This window comes from Rattus norvegicus, chromosome 1 (assembly GCF_036323735.1).
Source record: "Rattus norvegicus strain BN/NHsdMcwi chromosome 1, GRCr8, whole genome shotgun sequence".
Classification (NCBI taxonomy): Eukaryota; Metazoa; Chordata; class Mammalia; order Rodentia; family Muridae; genus Rattus; species Rattus norvegicus.
Genome location: NC_086019.1, coordinates 243,166,365 through 243,185,139, shown reverse-complemented (window position 1 = coordinate 243,185,139; position 18,775 = coordinate 243,166,365). Strand labels below are relative to the sequence as shown.

General features: G+C 44.0%; 1 protein-coding gene across 3 annotated transcripts in view; it reads left to right on the top strand.

Annotated features, from left to right (window-relative positions):
• The first annotated feature begins 11,503 nt into the window (after positions 1-11,503).
• Positions 11,504-18,775, top strand: part of Htr7 (5-hydroxytryptamine receptor 7) — a 124,573-nt gene continuing 117,301 nt past the window's right edge. The window contains exon 1 of one of the 3 annotated variants that reach the window (XM_039089840.2): positions 11,504-12,754. In XM_039089840.2, the coding sequence (XP_038945768.1) occupies positions 12,207-12,754 (548 nt within the window). In that variant the 5' untranslated portion in view covers positions 11,504-12,206. The remainder of the gene's footprint in view (positions 12,755-18,775) is intronic. The other 2 variants (XM_006231307.4, NM_022938.2) reach the window with 2 other exon arrangements.

Genomic DNA, 18,775 nt, shown 5'->3' with positions numbered 1-18,775 from the left:
TTCTGTGAAACCATAAAAACTTCATGAAACTGCTTCCAAGTTGAAGCGTGGAGTTTGGGGTAGCCTAAATCTGTGTTCCCAGTCCATGGTCACTCAAAACGACCCCAGAATAAATCATCTCTTATTCCCTTTAAGATGACAGCTGTGGTTTTTTTTTTTTTTTTTTTTTTTTTGCATCAACAGCAGCTTGGTAATTTTCATTATGATTCAAATATGGTTTTTGAATAATACAAGAGTCTCAACATGTTAAAGAGCTTTAGAAAATACAGAGTTAGATGAATCCCAACTCCTCAGCGAAAGCTCCCCCTTTTATTTTCTCTTTAGCACACACATTTCTGCAGCTTCTGCCTGAAGTGTTGGCTCCCATATTTTGGAGTAAAACTCCTGTAAATGCTGCCTGCCAACTGTCTCTTTGTCTGTTCTTAAATCTGCTTCAACCTGCTTTTGTTCCTACCACCCCACTGAAATTGTTTTCTTGCCTTTTTTCATTAACTAACTAATTAATTAATTAATTCACTTTGCGGCCCCCCTATTTTCCCTCACACAACTCCTGTCTCTGTTCCCCTTTCCTTTCTCTTCTGAGAAGTGGGAGGTTTCCCTTGGGCATCACTCCACCCTTGCATATCAAGTCACTGAAGCAGTAGGCATATCATCTCCCACTGAGGCCAGACAAGGTGGCCCAGTTAGAGGAATGGAATCTACAGGCAGACAACAGAGTCAGTGGCAGCCCCCACTGAAGTTGTTTGGGGGCTGGGGGCTGCATGAAGCTCAAGCTGCACATCTGCTACATATGTGTGTGGGCCTAGGTCCAGCCCATGCTTGCTCTTTGGTCGGGGGTTCAGTCTCTGGGACCCCCAATGGGTCCAGGTTAGTTGACTCTGTTAATCTTCTTGTAGAGTCCCTACCCCCTCCAGGTCCCTTGATCCTTTCCTCAACTCCTCCACAGGACTCCTTGAGCTCCCCCTGTTTGGCTGCTGGTCTCTGCCTCTGTTTCCATTGGCTGAGTGGAGACACTCAGAGGACAGTTATGCTAAGATGCTGTCTGTCAGTATAATGGAATAACATTAAGAGTGTCAGGGATTGGCTCTTGCCCATGGGCTGGATCTCAGTGTGGGGCAGTCATTGGTTGGGCGTTTCTTCTGTCTCTACTCCATTTTGTTTTGTCCCTGTACCTCTTGTAGGCAGGACACATTTTGGGTCCAGGTTTTGTGGGTAGGTTGGTGGCTCTATCCCCCAACTGGAAGTTCTGCCTAGCTACAGGAGGTGTCAGGATCTAAATCCTCCATTGCTAGGCGTCTCAGCTAGAGTCACCACCATAAACTCCTTGGGACCTCTCCCACCCAGGTGTCTGGCACATCCTAGCGATGCCTCATCACCCCTCTCCCCACCCCTACCACCAATTTCTGTTCTCTCTCCAGTGCTCTCCCTGCATCTCATCCCTCCACCCTGTTCCCTCTCTGTCCCCTCTCCATCCAGTTTCCTCCTTCCCTCCACCTCCTCTATTTTATTTCCTCTTCTGAGAAAGATTCAAATATTCTCCCTTGGACCCTCCTTATTACTTGACTTCTTTGGGTCTTTCTTAATGACCTTTGTGGTGGTTTGAATGACAATGGCTTCCAAAGGCTCATACATTTGAGTACTTGGAAGAGGCCAGTGAGGAACTGTTTGGGAGATATTAGGGGGTGTCGCCTTGGCATTACTAGGTGTGAACTCCAGATTGTAAAACACTAGTGTTATTCCCAGTTTCTCTGTCTCTGTGTCTGTCTCTGTCTCTCGGTCTCTCTGTCTCTGTGTGTGTTTGTGTGTGTGTGTGTACCTCCCACACCCACTCCCGACTCTTCTCTTTCTCTTTCTGCCCCACCCCCTCCCCTGCCTCATGATGTAAGTTCTCAGCTGTTCTTGCTTTGCCACCATGGACACTTATCTTCCAGATCAGTAAGCAAAATTAAATGCTTTCTTTCATAAATTGCCTTGGTCATAGTGTTTCATCACAGCAATAGAAAAGTGACTAAGATGTTCTTGTTTTTAAATTTTTTTATTGCTTATTTTATTTATTTACATTTCAAATGTTATCACCCTTCCCAGTTTCCCCTTCACAAGCCTCCTAACCCCTCCTACCTCCCCCTGCCTCTATGAGGGTGCTCCCCCACTTGCCCACCTATTCCTGCCTAAGTGGCCTAGCATTCCCCTGTGCTGGAGCATCAAGCCTCCACAGGATCAAGGGCCTCCCCTCCCATTGATGCCCGACAAGGCTGTCCTATGCTACATATGTGACTGGAGTCATGGGTCCCCCACCACCACCATGTGTAGTCTTTGGTTTGGGGTTTAGTCCCTGGGAGCTCTGGGTGGGGGTGGGGGGGTCTGGTTGGTTGGTATTGTTGTTCTTCCTATGAGGTTGCCAACCCCTTCAGTACCTACAATCCTTGCCCTAACTTCCCCATTGGGGTCCCCACACTCAGTGTGATATTTGGCTGTGTACATTTGCATCTGTATTGGTCCAGCTCTGGCAGAACCTCTCAGGGGACAGCTATACCAAGCTCCTATCAGCAAGTGCTTCTTGGCATCAGCAATAGAGTCTGGGTTTGGTGTCAGCAGATGGGGTGGATCCCTAGGTGGTGCAATCTCTGAATGGCCTTTCCTTCAGTCTCTGCTCTACTCTTTGTCCCTGCATTTCCTTTTGACAGGAGGAATTCCGGATTAATATTTTTGAGGTGGGTAGGTGGTCTAATCCCTCAACTAGGGGCCATGCCTGTCCACTGGATATAGTCTCTACAGGGTCTATCTCCCCTTTGTTGGATATTTTAGCTAATGTCCTCCCTGTTGGGTCCTGGGGACCTAGAAGCATATTCTTTCTTGGGCTTCAGGTATTTAATCCCTGCTGGTTCTCTACATGCACTGGCCTCCCCCAAGGAGGAGTCCTTTTCAGTTTCTTTTCCTTTCTCTTATCTTGGAGCTAGGGGCCTTCTCAGACTATTTCTCTACACTCCCTCTGGAGATACTTTCCCTTGAACTTTTGTCTGCTTACTTGACATCTGCACTTGAATAGCCAAGATCATCTCAAGTTAAATCTGTCCCTTGGCTAATTTTATTTATTATTTTTAAGTTTAGAAGCTTACTGCCTTTTTCGTTAGCTCTGAACTATGGAATATGGTAGCTTACAATTTGTCCTTTGTCATTTTCTTCTTTTATGGCTTTCTTTGGACATTCTCTTTGTAGAATAGAATCCCCACTAGAGGGCGTACATGTTTGACTTATATGTAAAAATTAAAAAAAATTCTTGTAAGGGAAAATTCTGAGCAATTAATAAAGTGCTTTCGACTGTATCTGTTCTACGGCTTTTCCTCCCTCCCCCCCTCCCTTCCTTCCTCCCTCCCTTCCTCCCTCCCTCCCTCCCTCTCTCTCTCCTCCCTCTCCTCTCTCTCTCTCTCTCTCTCTCTCTCTCTCTCTCTCTCTCTCTCTCCTTCCTTTCTTCCTTTCAGATAAGGTCTAACGCTGTAGTCCCATCTGGCCTGAAACTTGCTGTATAGGCCACGCTGCCCTTGAACTCCTGATGGTCCACTCAGCTCTGCATCCTGAATGTTAGTGTTACAGGCATATGTCACCAAGCCCACTTGCCTGCGTGACAGAAATAAATTCCACACCTAAAACGCAGATGCACTAAAAGCATTCAATAGAATTACATCAAACCCATAGGTGGGCCACCAAGTCCCTGATTTTCTAGTCATCTTGCTTGAAATATTTATTTATTACATAGGCGAATGCCAGCAGCAATCCACTGAACTGAGAACAGGACCCCCGTTGAAGGAATCAGAGAAAGAACTGGAAGAGCTTGAAGGGGCTCGAGACCCCTTATGAACAACAATGCCAAGCAACCAGAGCTTCCAGGGACTAAGCCACTACCCAAAGACTATACATGGATTGACCCTGGACTCTGACCTTATAGGTAGCAATGACTAACCTAGTAAGAGCACCAGTGGAAGGGGAAGCCCTTGGTCCTGCCAAGACTGAACCCCCAGTGAACTAGATTGTTGGGGGGAGGGTGGTGATGGGGAGAGGATGGGGAGGGGAAGCCCATATAGAAAGGGAGGAGGAGGGGTTAGGGGGATGTTGGCCCGGAAACCAGGAAGGGGAATAATAATCAAAATGTAAATAAGAAATACTCAAGTTAATAAAGATAAAAAAGAAATATTCATCCATTTATTTATTTATTTATTTATTTATTTATTTATTTATTTATTTATACTACGTAGCCCTAGCTGGCCTTGAACTCACTATACAGACCAGGCTGAAGAGGAACTCACAGAGATACCAGCGGCATGCCTCCCAAGTAATGTGTCACCATGCCCAGCAGAGGAAAAGAGTGTAAAGACCACGAATGTTAACTTTGTTTTGTAAAGAGAATGATCAAATTTCTCCATGGACGGAAGGGAGTACATTTTTAATAGTTTGGGACCCAAAGCAAATGAAAGCAGTATGAGTGCACGCATATGTCTGGACTACCCTTCCTCTGACCTCTGTGACCATGTGTACGTGGAGATACACTCGGGGAAAGCACTTATACACATAAAATAGAAATAAATAAAAATATAAGATGTAACGCGATAGTAAGTACTATAACCAAGACAGAGAAAAGGTTCTCGAGGAGCCTGGGAGAATTTGAGAGTAACTATGGTGACAGGGATCGTCACAGGGAAGAAGACATTTGTGTATTCCAGACTAACTCGATTCCATCACAACGAGGACCCAGAATGTCTCTGCTGGCAGATTTGCGTTCTGTCGCTAGAATGCATGTTCTGTTATCTGCTCTTGCAGTAGAGCACTTTAGCGGCCACAGGGTAGGATTTAAATATTTACATACAGTAATCCTGGGAAGGTTTGGTATCTCTAATGTGGACTGTTCTAAAATCTGCAACTTTTTGAGTGCCTGCATGACAGAAATAAATTCCACAGCTAAAACACAGGTGCACTAAAAGTATTTCATAGAATTACATAGAACCCATAGGTTCTGACGTTAATAAGAAGCGTGATGGAATTCTGTGTATAGACTTGGGCCCTTCCCCAAGATATCATAGAAAAAGACTCAGAACCCGGAGGGATCTGAACTACAAAGAGATGCTCTGTCCCCTTAGCCTTTAGCACAGCACCTACAAATAGGGAACTGATGCATGATTATGTAAGGATTAAAAGAATGTGTCAGGAACAGCTTCATGTTATATGTACAGAAGTACAAAACCCAGAAAAATATTTGAAATGAGAAATTTTGGGGTCTTCTTATCTGGGTCAAAGGACAGCCACATTATTAGTTCATTTGAGTTAGGTAAGGGGACATTAAAATGAGAGGCTGGCATTTTGGAGAAGCAGAATACTAGCCAAAGACGTCTGCTGCCTAGGGCCTGGGAAATCACTGGAACCCAAGTAGGCAGTCATTGGCATATTTGACTGAGGGGCGAGCTGTCTTTGGCAGAGGAAGCGTTACTCTTTTTTTGCACCTTAAGTAAGCCCAGAGTGTTAGAATGTTCTGGTTCATGGAAAAATAAACTCTCCTAAGTTTATGTCCTATCTACAGCCATGTGTGGGATTGCATGGCTTTGGATGATCCAGGTAAGTGCGTCAAGGGAGGAAGGGCACATAGAAAAGACAAGGATTCGTGTGGCAGAGTGGGGCAATGTTCTTCTGCACTCCTCAGCGCAGTTTTGAGATCAGGAGACTGCCATCAGGAAACATCAGAAAGCTGTGTTCTCTTTCCCCTACCCCTGTTGACCAATCCCTGACAATGACTTTATAGGCAATGAGTCTGGTTGAGGATAGTCATATTTTAAAGCCTTAGTTTCTCTTAGTGGAAGAAATAAGAGGCATGATTTGATTGGATGCCAACATTTCACTTATTATCTCCAGAGCGAGGAGGCAGGAGGAGTGGAGGGAGCAACCCTTGACCCACGTGTCAAACAGATCAGGAAGCTATAGGGATGGGCAGCAAATTCAGACAGGCACCTCTGTGTTTTGTAAATAGTTTATGGATCTATACGTTTAATTTTCCTATGTAAGGAAAGCATTTGGGAAACAGATGAGAGATTTTAGCATTTTTATTACGATACAATTATTTGTTCGTGAAGGCTGGAGGGAACCCACAAGAGCTCCAGATTGTTCTGTCAGAATTTCAGAGCAATACAATGATAGATGAATCGTGAAGTCGTCGTAAACAAGGTAATGCTGCAGAAGCCAAGGTTTTCAATAACCACGCTTATGCGTTGTGACAGCTTATAAATTAAAAATCTAGCAAATCTTAGGAAACAGACCCAGCCACTAGAAGTGATAATATAATAGAGGTGACTGTTCTAGAAAAAAGGGGAGTTTGGGCCATGTGCTGTATTGACAATGAAAAGGAAAGGCACTTGGAAAATAGCATTTCATGGTTACTTGGAGTAGATTCTCTATGTCACATAATTTAAAAGTTGTTACGGAGTAAACAGGTCTCTCCTTAAAGTCATATGATGAAATCTTGCGGGCCAGTGTGGCGGCATTAGGGGGTCCCTCTTAGAGGGTAGTTAAGTTGCAGAGGCACAGCTCTAATAGGATTGGTGTCATTTTATAAGAGACACCACAGGTCCTCTCATTCTTAACACACATGAGGACAAAACAAGATGGCTGCCCATGAACCAGGGACTGCAGCCTCACCAGACACTGAGTCTGTTGGCCTTGTATTTCCTGGGTTTCCAGAACTGTGAGAAATTATCCCCCACCCCTATAAAGTTAGTCAGCCTGTGGTGTTTTTGCTATATTAGCTCAAAAAGACTAAAGCAAAGACAAGAACCAGAAGTGTTTACTGGATATTACTGAGCTAGGCAAGTGTGTAGGCAGAAAACAAAATGACCGCAAGATTTCAACATAAAAACTAGCAACCTCCAAACCACGGGTATAGTTCACCATTTTGAAGTATTATTTTAAAGTGCCAAGGCAGAGCATATATGCTGAATGAATGGGGGAGGGGAGGGGTAAAGAAGGAACAAATTTAAGAGAACGGTAGAAATGAGTTACAACAACATATGGCCAACCAACGTGAGGGGCAAGAATCCACTAGTAATCCTGAGAGTTGAGAGAAAGTTTTATTTTCTAAGAGGAGGCCAGTGCCATGTTAAGTCATGTGATCTCTCAAGCACAGGAATTTAAACAAAGAAACAGGGAAGTAGCCTGGGCTGGCAGGCTGTAGGTTCCCTGCTGTGTGATAAGTAGTGGCAGATCAGAGAGTTAGAGATTAAAAGCTGCTTTTAAAAGAAAGCTGCTTAGAAAGTCTTTCAGGATACTCACATTCCTTCTAACGTGGACTCCACGGGAATTTTGGATTGAAATCCTAGTTAGACAAACTACTTCTTAATGACAGGCTTATTAAAAGATGATTGAGTTTATTTTTAGAAAGAAGAGAGTAAAGAGATTACCTGAATCACGTGGGAATTTTCATCCATGGATCAGAACTTAGATAGGGAAAAATTAGTCACGGATTCCAAGAAGAGAGTTGTGATAAATGTCTGTAACACCAGGCAGAGTGAATACAGATGGATACATTTTGGGCTAAAGTTCTGATTTTTAAGTTGCCTATTGGTATTAGAATTGATAGAAGGTGTTTAAGTTTGTTTTAAGGAGAGTACAGAGATTACCTGAATCACGTGGGGATTTTCATCCATGGTTAGGAACTTAGGGAAAAATTAGTCACTGACTCCAAGTAGAGTATTGTGATATTTACAAGTTATTAAAGTTAAGTAAAAATCTGTGGCTCTGGGCAGAGAGTTTAACAGATGGATATATTTGGGCTAAAGTCCTGGTTTGATACATTGCTTATTGGTATTAGAATTGATAGAAAGTGTTTAGTTTGTTTTATGAATTACTCCACTAAAGGCCATATGGCTCATTGATGCCAGCTAGCGAGGGTTTGTGGTTACTTTTGATATTTTCCATAACAGGAAGCTCAGATTCTCTTAATGTGGACTCCACAGGAATTTTGGGTTGATTTCCCGATATCATAGAGTACGAAAGCCTATCAGGCTCATTGTTTAGCTTACTTCCTTTTTTAAAAATTGTTTAATCTTCACAATAGGTGTGACATTGAGTTTTATGATTATATTATTACTCTGGGAGAGAGTGCAAGATACAAGCTTTTCTGGTTACAGGCTAAGGAACACAGTATTTTGGGAGAAAGATTTTGTCTTTGTGTTTTTAAAAAGTGTGATTAGGCTCTGGAAACCTCACAGAGTCATAGTGATCAGATTTGATAGAGGTAGACTGCCTAAAAAATTGATTCAGGAGAATCAAACAAAAATATATCTGGATTCTAAACTTTTGTCTTGAGAGTTGTATTTTGCAGAGTGTGCCTACTTGGATTCCTGGTCTCAAGGGCTTTCAGCTGGGTCCAGTCAGGACACATCAGCTACAGCATTTGCTTCATTCTTCCTACCCCCTACCCCCAAGGATATCCCAACGCCCATGTACACCTTGAACAAGTTATGGAGGAGTCATTGCCCCAATTCCCTGGACTTTTGGGGGGCTGAAAGTGGTTATTCTAAAGTTGTTTCTATGAGGAATTTAGAAATGGTTGTAATTTAACAGGGAGGAATTAGGTAGATTGAGTTATACAGTCATAATCTCATTTGGTAACTAAGCTAAAATCATATCTTTGCTTTGGTATGAATTTATTTGTCAAAAAAGTTTAAAAGTACAAGGTTTAGAGCCAGTCCATCTATTGATGTCATTACAAACTTCTGAGTTGATTACACATTGTGAGTTAAAGACCAAATAGCAAATCCCTGGCTCTGACTTTGTGAGAGTACTTTCAAGATAATATTAAGATATAAAGACAACAGTCCAGATTGTCTTATATAAATAGATGGTTTTTAAAAATGTCAGAAATCCACAAAATTTGAGATTTAAAGTTATTTATCTTTTGTTGAGACATATCTGCTCCTAACAGTTTCTCTTTGGTGGATTTAATGAAGAATTTGAACATCTGTACCTCCAGGTAAGGCAATACTTTGTGGCTAGGCAGCCACTGGACAAAACTGCCTGTTTCATCTGCAGACTAATACTGTCCAGAAAAGGACAAATTATGCAGAATAGTTGACTGATAAGCTCTGCCAAGACAGGGTGATTAGCCCTTCAAAATCTGCATTTCAAGAGTCTGTCAGTTGATTTTGGGCCAGAAGGCTGAAGACTTGTGCTCACACGTTGCTAACAGGAGACTGTGTTGGCGGAGATTTGTCTCTACAACCTTTCAGTCCTGGAAGCCGTGTTCGGCTTCCTATCTGTATAGATATTTGGTCATTCTCAGATTTCTTATGTGGTTGAAGACTGATTAGTCTCATAGCCTATCAGGCTGCTTAACTCTGAAAATACATATTTTATTGGATAGTTATCAGATAGTATACAAGCTAGCCAAGATATAATATAGATTTTAAGCCTTTCTTAACCTGGAATGGATAACTAAATGTTCTGTTTAACTAACAGAGTGTTGGACTGGGCGTTAGATATATTTTATGCTTTTAATTACAAAATGATAATAGTTGTGCTCAGCTTATATTTGAGAGAAAAGTTTTTTTTTTTTTAAATTAGACAAAAAGGGCGAAATGTGGGATGATGTCACAAGTGGGGCAGGTTCAAGATAGAAGGAGGCCTGTCATTGGACAAGGAGGAAGGATGGGCGGGAGAAAAGTTTGAAGGAAGAGGAGGAGACTGGAACAGAGAGGAAGAAGAGACAGGAGGGAGAGGGAGAGAAGCTGTGGCAGGACAATATGGCAGGCGATTTTAAGATTCTACTCTGTACCTTTACAGGTTGTTACGGATGTTTTTAAGGGATGGCTATGTATTGGGCTTTGTATGTTTAGGTGGGCAATTATATCTTATCAATTGGGTCAAAGATTATTGTATTGTGTGTTCTTTCATGTGTAGATTTAAGTGTAATGGAGTGTGGGGATGTGTGTTTCTGGCATGGAAACCTTCCATGGGAACTCGATAGGTAGAGATTGCTGACCGCTCAGAGAGAGGCCTTCCACTGTGTGATATGGGATGGAGCAAAGCAGGTGAGAGGATTTGCTGACTGAGAATTAAGATATCCAGCAGATATCTTGGGGTATCGCGGTGCTAAACCTAGCGAGGTAAAAGACAATCACACTTTTTTTTTAGTTTTTATAACATAATTTTTTTATTTTTTATTTTTTTGTCGTTTTTACAACAACAAAAAGGCAAAAGTGTCTTGTGGGATGAACCACTTGGAGGGGTTTTTTGGAAGTCCGAGGACCGGTCTAAACCTCGATAGCCAGCACTGAGAGAGTTCAGTGTAGTCACACATAATCTCGGACTATTCAGCTTTTCTCAGCTTCCGTGTCCTGCTCTGTATAAATGGGTGAATAAGGGGTTGCACAGCTGCCTTTCAGGTACACATGGTTGTTGTTGTTGTTATTATTATTATTATTATTATTATTATTATTATTATTTTGAGATTACATACAGCACTAGGTGGAGTTGAAGACGGACCCTCTTCCCTCTCCTCTAACGTTAGATGCTGCTGCTTCGTGGCCTCCGCATCCATGATCAGCCTACCCCCACCTCTCACTCCCACATTGCTTATTTCAGCAGAGGACAGTCTTGGGTTGTAGATTCTAGCAAAGATGCTGCGAGCGTTGGACTGCCGTTTAGGGCGTATATTTTACTCTTTAATTTCTTTCACTGTATGGGGGGGGATTATAGACCTGCAAATTAGCTGAGTTTAAATACAGTAGGGCACAGAAATAGTAACTGTCCTTATCTGTCAAAATAGAGCTATTACCTCGAGAACGGAGAGTATTATTGAGCACCACCTTCTCCTCCTCCTCCTCCTCACCCCCCCTCCTCCTGCTCCTCACCCCCCTCCTCTTCCTCACCCCCCCCCTTTAACTCATCGGGCCTAACTAGAAAAGAAGACGCATTTGAAATTTTTTGGAACCTTAACTATAGAAATCACTGTGGCTTCTAATAAAACTTTCAAACAAATGGAATGAAGCTAAGCCTCATGAATAATAAAATCCAGCCACTCTGACAGAGTTTGAATACCAGAAGGGGTTTTAGGCAATAGCTATTATACGATAGGCATCCTCAGGTCTGTAGGCCATTATAACTGGCCAATCTTTATGTGCGTATGCAAGATTTTCAGGATGTGAAGGGAAATTCTAGCCACATCTTGATAGTGTGTATTTGGAAACCTTTATGTAAAGGTAGCCAGGGTGTATTTTCAAGTGGAGAGGCCTGTCTCCAGCCCTCAAAAAGGTTAGGAAGGGTTGAAGCCACCTGGAAGTTGGTGCCCAGTGCTAGCCTAGCTGCTGGGGCCTCAGGCACCCCTACTCTTTTCTTTCTTTCTCCCCCCCTTTTCCTCAGAGCATCAGAGCTCCTACGCCCACCCCATCTGGCTGCTTCTTTTTTTCCATCTTCGATTTCTCTCATAAGTGGTCAAAATGGGAAACGGAAGTATCTATTTGATGTTTAGTGCTGTGCTCAATAGGTTTTTTCTTTATTTTTTATTTAATTATTTTTACTTAGGGCTTAAAAAATATCCACCAAAGAGGTTCTTCACCAGTTCATCCCTGACCCCGAGTCTTCTTGAAAAGCAAACGGCTCCCACCCGCTTGTCATTTGCTACAGTGTAGAGGCCAGGGGGTCTGCGGCAGGGCGAGCCCGGGCTGAGCTTTCGCACGGTGCGCATCAGCCGGGCTGCCCAGCAGGGGAAGCCCGTCCCGGTGCGCGCCCGGCGCTGGCGGCTGCCGGAGGCGGTGGCTGGGACGCGGCGCGGCTGCCGCAGGGGAGCGGCGGCGGCGGGCGCGAGGGGCGGGGCGCACTCCGCAACTTCGGCCGCGGCGGCCCGGCGCTCCCGGCCCCGGCGCGCATCGCTGCGGGGCTGCGGTGCGGCCAACCCGGCCAGGCTCGGCTCGCCACCCTGCTCCTCTCGCGTGCCCGTCGGGGACCGCTGGTGCCTCCCGCGGGGAGTCCTCGCCCACGCGTCATCCGCAGAGGCTGGGGGACCCTGGGACGTGCGGGGTCGCGAGGCCGAGCCGGGCGCCCCCCAGTGGCCAGCCCCGGACCCCATGGCTGGGCCGCGCGGAGCCGAGCGGGCAAGGTGAATCCAGCCCCGGGGCCGGCTGCCGGAGCGCTTGGCGGGGTCGCCGGCTCCATGGGCAGCGGCGCTCGGCACGATGATGGACGTTAACAGCAGCGGCCGCCCCGACCTCTACGGCCATCTCCGTTCACTCATCCTGCCGGAGGTGGGGCGCGGGCTGCAGGACCTGAGCCCCGACGGTGGCGCCCACCCTGTGGTGAGCTCCTGGATGCCGCACCTGCTGAGTGGCTTCCTAGAGGTGACGGCTAGCCCGGCGCCCACCTGGGACGCGCCACCGGACAATGTCTCAGGCTGCGGGGAGCAGATCAACTATGGCAGAGTGGAGAAAGTTGTGATCGGCTCCATCCTGACGCTCATCACGCTGCTGACGATCGCAGGCAACTGCCTGGTGGTGATCTCGGTGTGCTTCGTCAAGAAGCTCCGCCAGCCCTCCAACTACCTGATTGTGTCCCTGGCGCTGGCTGACCTCTCGGTGGCCGTGGCGGTCATGCCTTTCGTTAGTGTCACCGACCTCATCGGGGGCAAGTGGATCTTCGGCCACTTCTTCTGCAACGTCTTCATCGCCATGGACGTCATGTGCTGCACGGCCTCGATCATGACCCTGTGCGTGATCAGCATCGACAGGTAAGGAACAGGCCGCCCAGTCCCAGGCTCTGCTGGGGATGTGCTGGGCGCTGAGCTCGCGCCAGCCTTTCCTGGGAGGATCAAGCTAGACTTCACGGCGGGAAGAAGGGCTGAGCTTAAAATACAACCCCGCACCCATCACCCCTACACCAACCAAGCAACTTCAAGCACAGGCTAAAGGCAGACGTTTAAAAGAAATCTCGAAATGTTTCTGGTTTAGTGTAGTGATGATTCTAAGACCAGAGTTTTAAAAGTACTAGCAATTCCACCAGGGGGTCTCTTTGCTTATTTCTTCTTTTGGGGAAGTGTGTGTGAGGAATTGGTTTGATGCTCTCTAGCTTGACAAACCATTGCTGTGATAAAATTGTTTCTCTCTTTAATAAATCAGTCAGAAGGGAAAAGGCATGGGGCTTCCCAGATTTTAGGAGCTACTCTGAGGATGAAGAAAGGCCCTTGAATGGTCCTAGTATTGGGCTCTTAAATGCTGCACTCTTATAAAATGCTAATTTTGAATCTTGTTCTCGTGGAAGTCTGGCTTCGGTGTTTGACCATGCTGTCGGTCTCCTGCTTACTGACTGGAGAGCCTTACTCTCGTCTTAAAGGTTGGTTCTAGTCTTTCGTCATATCCCCTGGGAATCTAGGAATATAATATTGAGAATTCCCCCAGTGGAGTAATTGAAGCAGAGGTTGACCATCTGTCAGGGATGCTGGGGAAAGAGAAGAAGAAATGCTGTTTTGGGTGTCATAGAGTAAGAGAAACCCCGGAGTTTCTTCGGATTCTCAGAATACAGAATTTTGATGAGGAGATGGTCTTTGGCCTTAGACATATACAAACGACAACTTGATGTATGGTTTCAATACTCCTTGGCTACAGAACAATTCTGTTTCATTTGGAATTGGAATATTAAGCCTTAATATCTATACTTGGAATTCTGCTGGTGATTTCAATCCAGCACAGGACTCTATACCCTGTTGTGTTTAATGATATGGAGAAATAGTGGCTTGTTTTCTTAGTGGACCCGCAGAACCTTTAAACGTGTAGCTCTTTCAGCATGGGGAGAGTAATTGGTGCCTCTGCATTCACAATGACAGTGCCTCAGAGGATGTGCTGGCGTGTAACTGAGATTTCCTCCCATTCTTTCCTCTGTGAAAACATTGCAATGTGTGGCTTGGTACGTTTGAAATGGTCTTCTATTTTGCTTTGTGACCAAAGTTTATAATTACTAAATAAAGGGTAAGATAGTAAAAGGAATGTTTGTTGAGAAAAAGAAGCACACGGTAGTTGTACTTAGGTAGTGATTTCATTTTTTTTTTATAAAAATGATACTGCCATTTTATGTGTCACTACAGGAGCCTCTGACAGCAAACAAGGAATTATTTTAAGAGTGGAGCATGAACTGCCTCTGTGAGAATATTGGCACCAGACTTGGCAGTTGAAGTTCTGAATTACTGTAGTTAAAATGACAAAAACATATGCATTTCCAGTCTGGCTGTGACAACAGGAATTTGGAGAGTGCACTCGATGCACACAATAAGTATATCCATGAATTACACACACAGACACCGACTGCTCAGTCAACCGAAACAGTTCTCCCATGAATGGAGTCCTTGAGAACGGACCTAAGTGTAATAAAAGAGATATCAACCTAGGCTGCAAGTGATGTCTTCATAACCTTTACTTCATCTCATAATTGGACAGTGATAAACAGCACTTTGTACTAACTTGTCAACCTGCGCTTCTCTTGCTGAGGGCACATTCAGGTTTGTCTGAGCAACCCTGTGATTCCTGTACTTGGGCTAAAGGAATCTGTGTACACATGCAATTTAGTACCAGCAGGAACATCCTGCATACACAGTAAAGGTTAATTCTTCTTGGCAAGATCCTTAGCTTTTTACTAATTATATCCCTGTGGTTGCTGCAGATTATGGCAATGTAGGCATATCTTGTGTATTTTGTTCCCCCAAGAATTGACCCGTTGGTGAATTTTCCCTAAGTAAAATTTTGGGACTGCATATTATTCCTTTAGATAAAGTTAAAAATTGATAAAATTGACAGAAATATTGATTTTTTTCCTCCCAAGAACTTCCAAAGCTAGAAGTCGGAAGGAGATGCATTTATAACTAAAGTGAATTATTTCGGGGAAAGGTAATTTCTTCAGTTCTGCCGTGGAATGTGCCAGATGACACAAAATGTACCATCGAAACAACTTATTCTCTTCTTATTCCCCAAGTAGCTAAAGTAGATGACAGTGTACTTTGTACTGGACAGCCAAGGATGAGTAAGATTGTTCTTGTTGGCTCACACAACACCACTGTATGGGTTTGGATATCTGTTGGACATATGACCTGACGGAAGTAATACCTGAAAATTTTCTTCACCATGTCCTACCATGTTGGGCTCTTTCCCAACTCTTTCTAACACAAAACCATATTGTGTTCTGAAGGCCTCAAAATTCCCATCCTGCACCCCTTACAGAGAATGACTCCTGTTCATTAAAAATAAAAGTAGCAACCGTTAGATTACAGAACCCTCTTTCCATCCCATCCCTCTCAAAGACTTGGCTTTTTATTAATGCTTCTACTTTAGTCTGTCTTTGGCTTTTCTTCTCTACTAGGTCAACTTCGATCTTCCGTCTTTAAGAACTCCTCACATTTGGACTTATTTGTTTTTCTAGTTTTTATACCACTAAATGGTTAAGCTCGAAGAACTGTGTCCACAACTGGGTTTTCTTCTTTACCGTTCTGCTATGAGTTCTGTATTACTAGGGCCACTGTAATATTCAAACTCATCTTTCTAGTTTCCTTTTGCCTCATTCATTTCCAATAAAAGATCTAGAATAGTTAATTATTATTAATATCATTATTATAGTGAACATAGATTTATTAAAGAAGAGGAACACAGGAATGATAAAGTTTTGCCATCCTACAAACCTCTTTTGTACTTTTCCTAGACAGTTTCCTTTATGAAGTCTGATAGCCAAAGGTGGCCTCAAACTTGCTGTGTAGACCTCGAGTGGCCTTGGATTCTCCTTCTGTCTCCCAAGTACTTGGTTGTAGATGTGTGCCAACACGTCTAACTTCAAATTACCTAGCATACAGAGTTTTAAAACCTGCAAAATAAACTTGATTTGTTGTTCTTGGAGCTTATGTAAGATATAGAAGTATTGAAAAATGTAGCTGTGGATATAGTGGCACATGCTTTTAATCCTAAAACTCAGGGGGCAGCCTGGTCTACAGAGTGAATCCCAAGACAGCCAGAGCTACATGATGAAACCGTGTCTTGGAACAGCAGCAGCAGCAGCAGCAGCAGCAGCAGCAGCAGCAGCAGCAGCAGCAGCAGCAGCAGCAGCAGCAACAACAACAACAACAAAAGACAAAAAGATACAGAAGTATAAAATAGTACAGAGGCTTGATGAACATCCAGTTCAGGAGAGACATTATGTTGGGTGGTTCTCATCAGGAATCAGCACACATCAGTTTTATTAAGGTTTATAAAAGTGTTCCAGAGGCCAGGTACAATCTTATTTGTACAGCTTTTCACACATTTGAAATGTATCTTAAAACGTACACATTTAAAATATGGAGCCTGTAGCCCAGTGCACATCCTAAGTGCAAGCTTGGTAACTAACAGGGTATCTTTATAGTCAACAGAATAAGAAAGTACAACAGTGTCAACCTCACGGAGGTCCTCCTTCCTCCCTCTCTCTTCACAAAGCACATCGTAACCTCTGTTAGGTGCTCAGGAGAGAATGATAAAGAGTAAATTGTCTTCTTATTTTCATAAGGAAGCAAATAACCTGACTTTTAGCTTCATAATTTGGCTCGACTAGAATTTTTAAAAAGGTAGAACTGAGATTGTACAGTCTCTGTTCTCTTTCTGTTTGATTTTTGTTTGTGACAAGGTGCGATTCTGTGGCTCTGGATGATAGGCATATGTTACCACGCCCAGCTCTAGCACGTGCACCTTTGAATCCTTATATTCATTATAATGCCCATAAGATTCATCTATATTTTAATCCTATAAATCTATGTAATAATCTATACATCTCACCATGTATAAAGCTACTCAGAATGTTGATTGCTCGTCAAGTCACTTTGCAAATCTTGTATTAGTTACTTTCTGGTTGCTGTGGTAAAATACCATGCCCAGGGCAACTTCTAGAAGGAAGGGTTTATATGAGTTTATGGTTTTTGGAGGGATGAGAGTCCATCATCGTCATGGCAAAGAAGCATGGTAGCAGGCAGGCATAGTGGCTAGAGCAGCAAGCTGAGATCTCACATACTGAACCAGACAGGAAGCCAAGAAAGCAAACCTGGAATGATGTGGGTTTTAAACCCTCCAAGTTCAGCTCCAGTGAACCACTTGCTTCAACAAAGCCACACTTCCTAATCCTCCCCAAACAGTTCTGCCAGCTGGAGGCCAATAATTCAACTGCCCAAAACCACAGGGAACATGTCATTCAAATAGATACTAAGCAGACATATTGAAGGGTTGATATTTTAATTCAATTAAGGAATGAGATATGGGCTACTTTTCTCATTATTGTGACAAAATATTTGATAAGAAGCAACTTAAAGTAGAATAGATTTATTTTGGCTTATAGTTTGAGGGTGTGGTCCATTACAGTAGGGAAGGCATGTGACAGGACAAGATTATTTCCATTGTTTTCACAGTAAGGAAGTAGAGAAAGATGGATGATGGTCATATTACTTTCTCTTTGTAATTCAGTCCTGGATGCTAGTCATGATATAGTGTTGCCTACATTGATGGTGTGTAGGATGATGTCATCACTCAGGTGAAGGCAGGTACAAGATAGAACGAGGTCTGTCATTGGATGAGAAGGAAGGATGGGTGGGAGAAAAGTTTAAGAGAAGGGGAAGAGACTGGAACTGGAGGAGAAAGAGGCAGCTGAGAGAACATGGAGACGGATGTTCAGATTCCTCTCTGCACATTTACAGGTTGTTATGAATATTCTTAAGGGATGGATGTGTACAGGGCTTTGTATGTCTAGATGAGCAAATTATATATTATCAGTTGGATCCGAGGCTATTGTGTTGTGTGTTCTTTCATGTGGCGATTTAAGTTCAAGAGAGTGTGTGGTGGCTGGAGACACTAGGCTGCCATGGAATTGGGATGTGTATGTCTGGCATGGTGGCAACCTGCCTTGGGAACTAGATGGGTAGAGAGATTGTTGCCAGGCTCAGAGAGAAGCCATCGGCAGTGTGATGTGGGATGGAGCAGAGAGGTGAGAGGCTCTGCTGACTGAGATAATGAAGATATCTGGATCAAGATGAAGATGAAGATATCGTGGGGCACTGCAGTGCCGGACCTAGGAAGGGTTAAAAGACAGTCATTCTTGTTTTTTATAATTTTACAGCAACAATGGTGGGTCTTCATGTTTTCCATTAAACCCTTTCTGGAAACATTCTTTTTTTTTTTTTTTATTAACTTGAGTATTTCTTATATACATTTCGAGTGTTATTCCCTTTCCCAGTTTCCGGGCAAACATCCCCCTCTCCCCTCCCCTTCCTTATGGGTGTTCCCCTCCCCACCCTCCCCCCATTACCACCCTCCCCCCAACAATCTAGTTCACTGGGGGTTCAGTCTTAGCAGGACCCAGGGCTTCCCCTTCCACTGGTGCTCTTACTAGGATATTCATTGCTACCTATGGGGTCAGAGTCCAGGGTCAGTCCATGTATAGTCTTTAGGTAGTGGCTTAGTCCCTGGAAGCTCTGGTTGCTTGACATTGTTGTACATATGGGGTCTCGAGCCCCTTCAAGCTCTTCTAGTTCTTTCTCTGATTCCTTCAACGGGGGTCCTATTCTCAGTTCAGTGGTTTGCTGCTGGCATTCGCCTCTGTATTTGCTGTATTCTGGCTGTGTCTCTCAGGAGCGATCTACATCCGGCTCCTGTCGGTCTGCACTTCTTTGCTTCATCCATCTTGTCTAATTGGGTGGCTGTATATGTATGGGCCACATGTGGGGCAGGCTCTGAATGGGTGTTCCTTCAGTCTCTGTTTT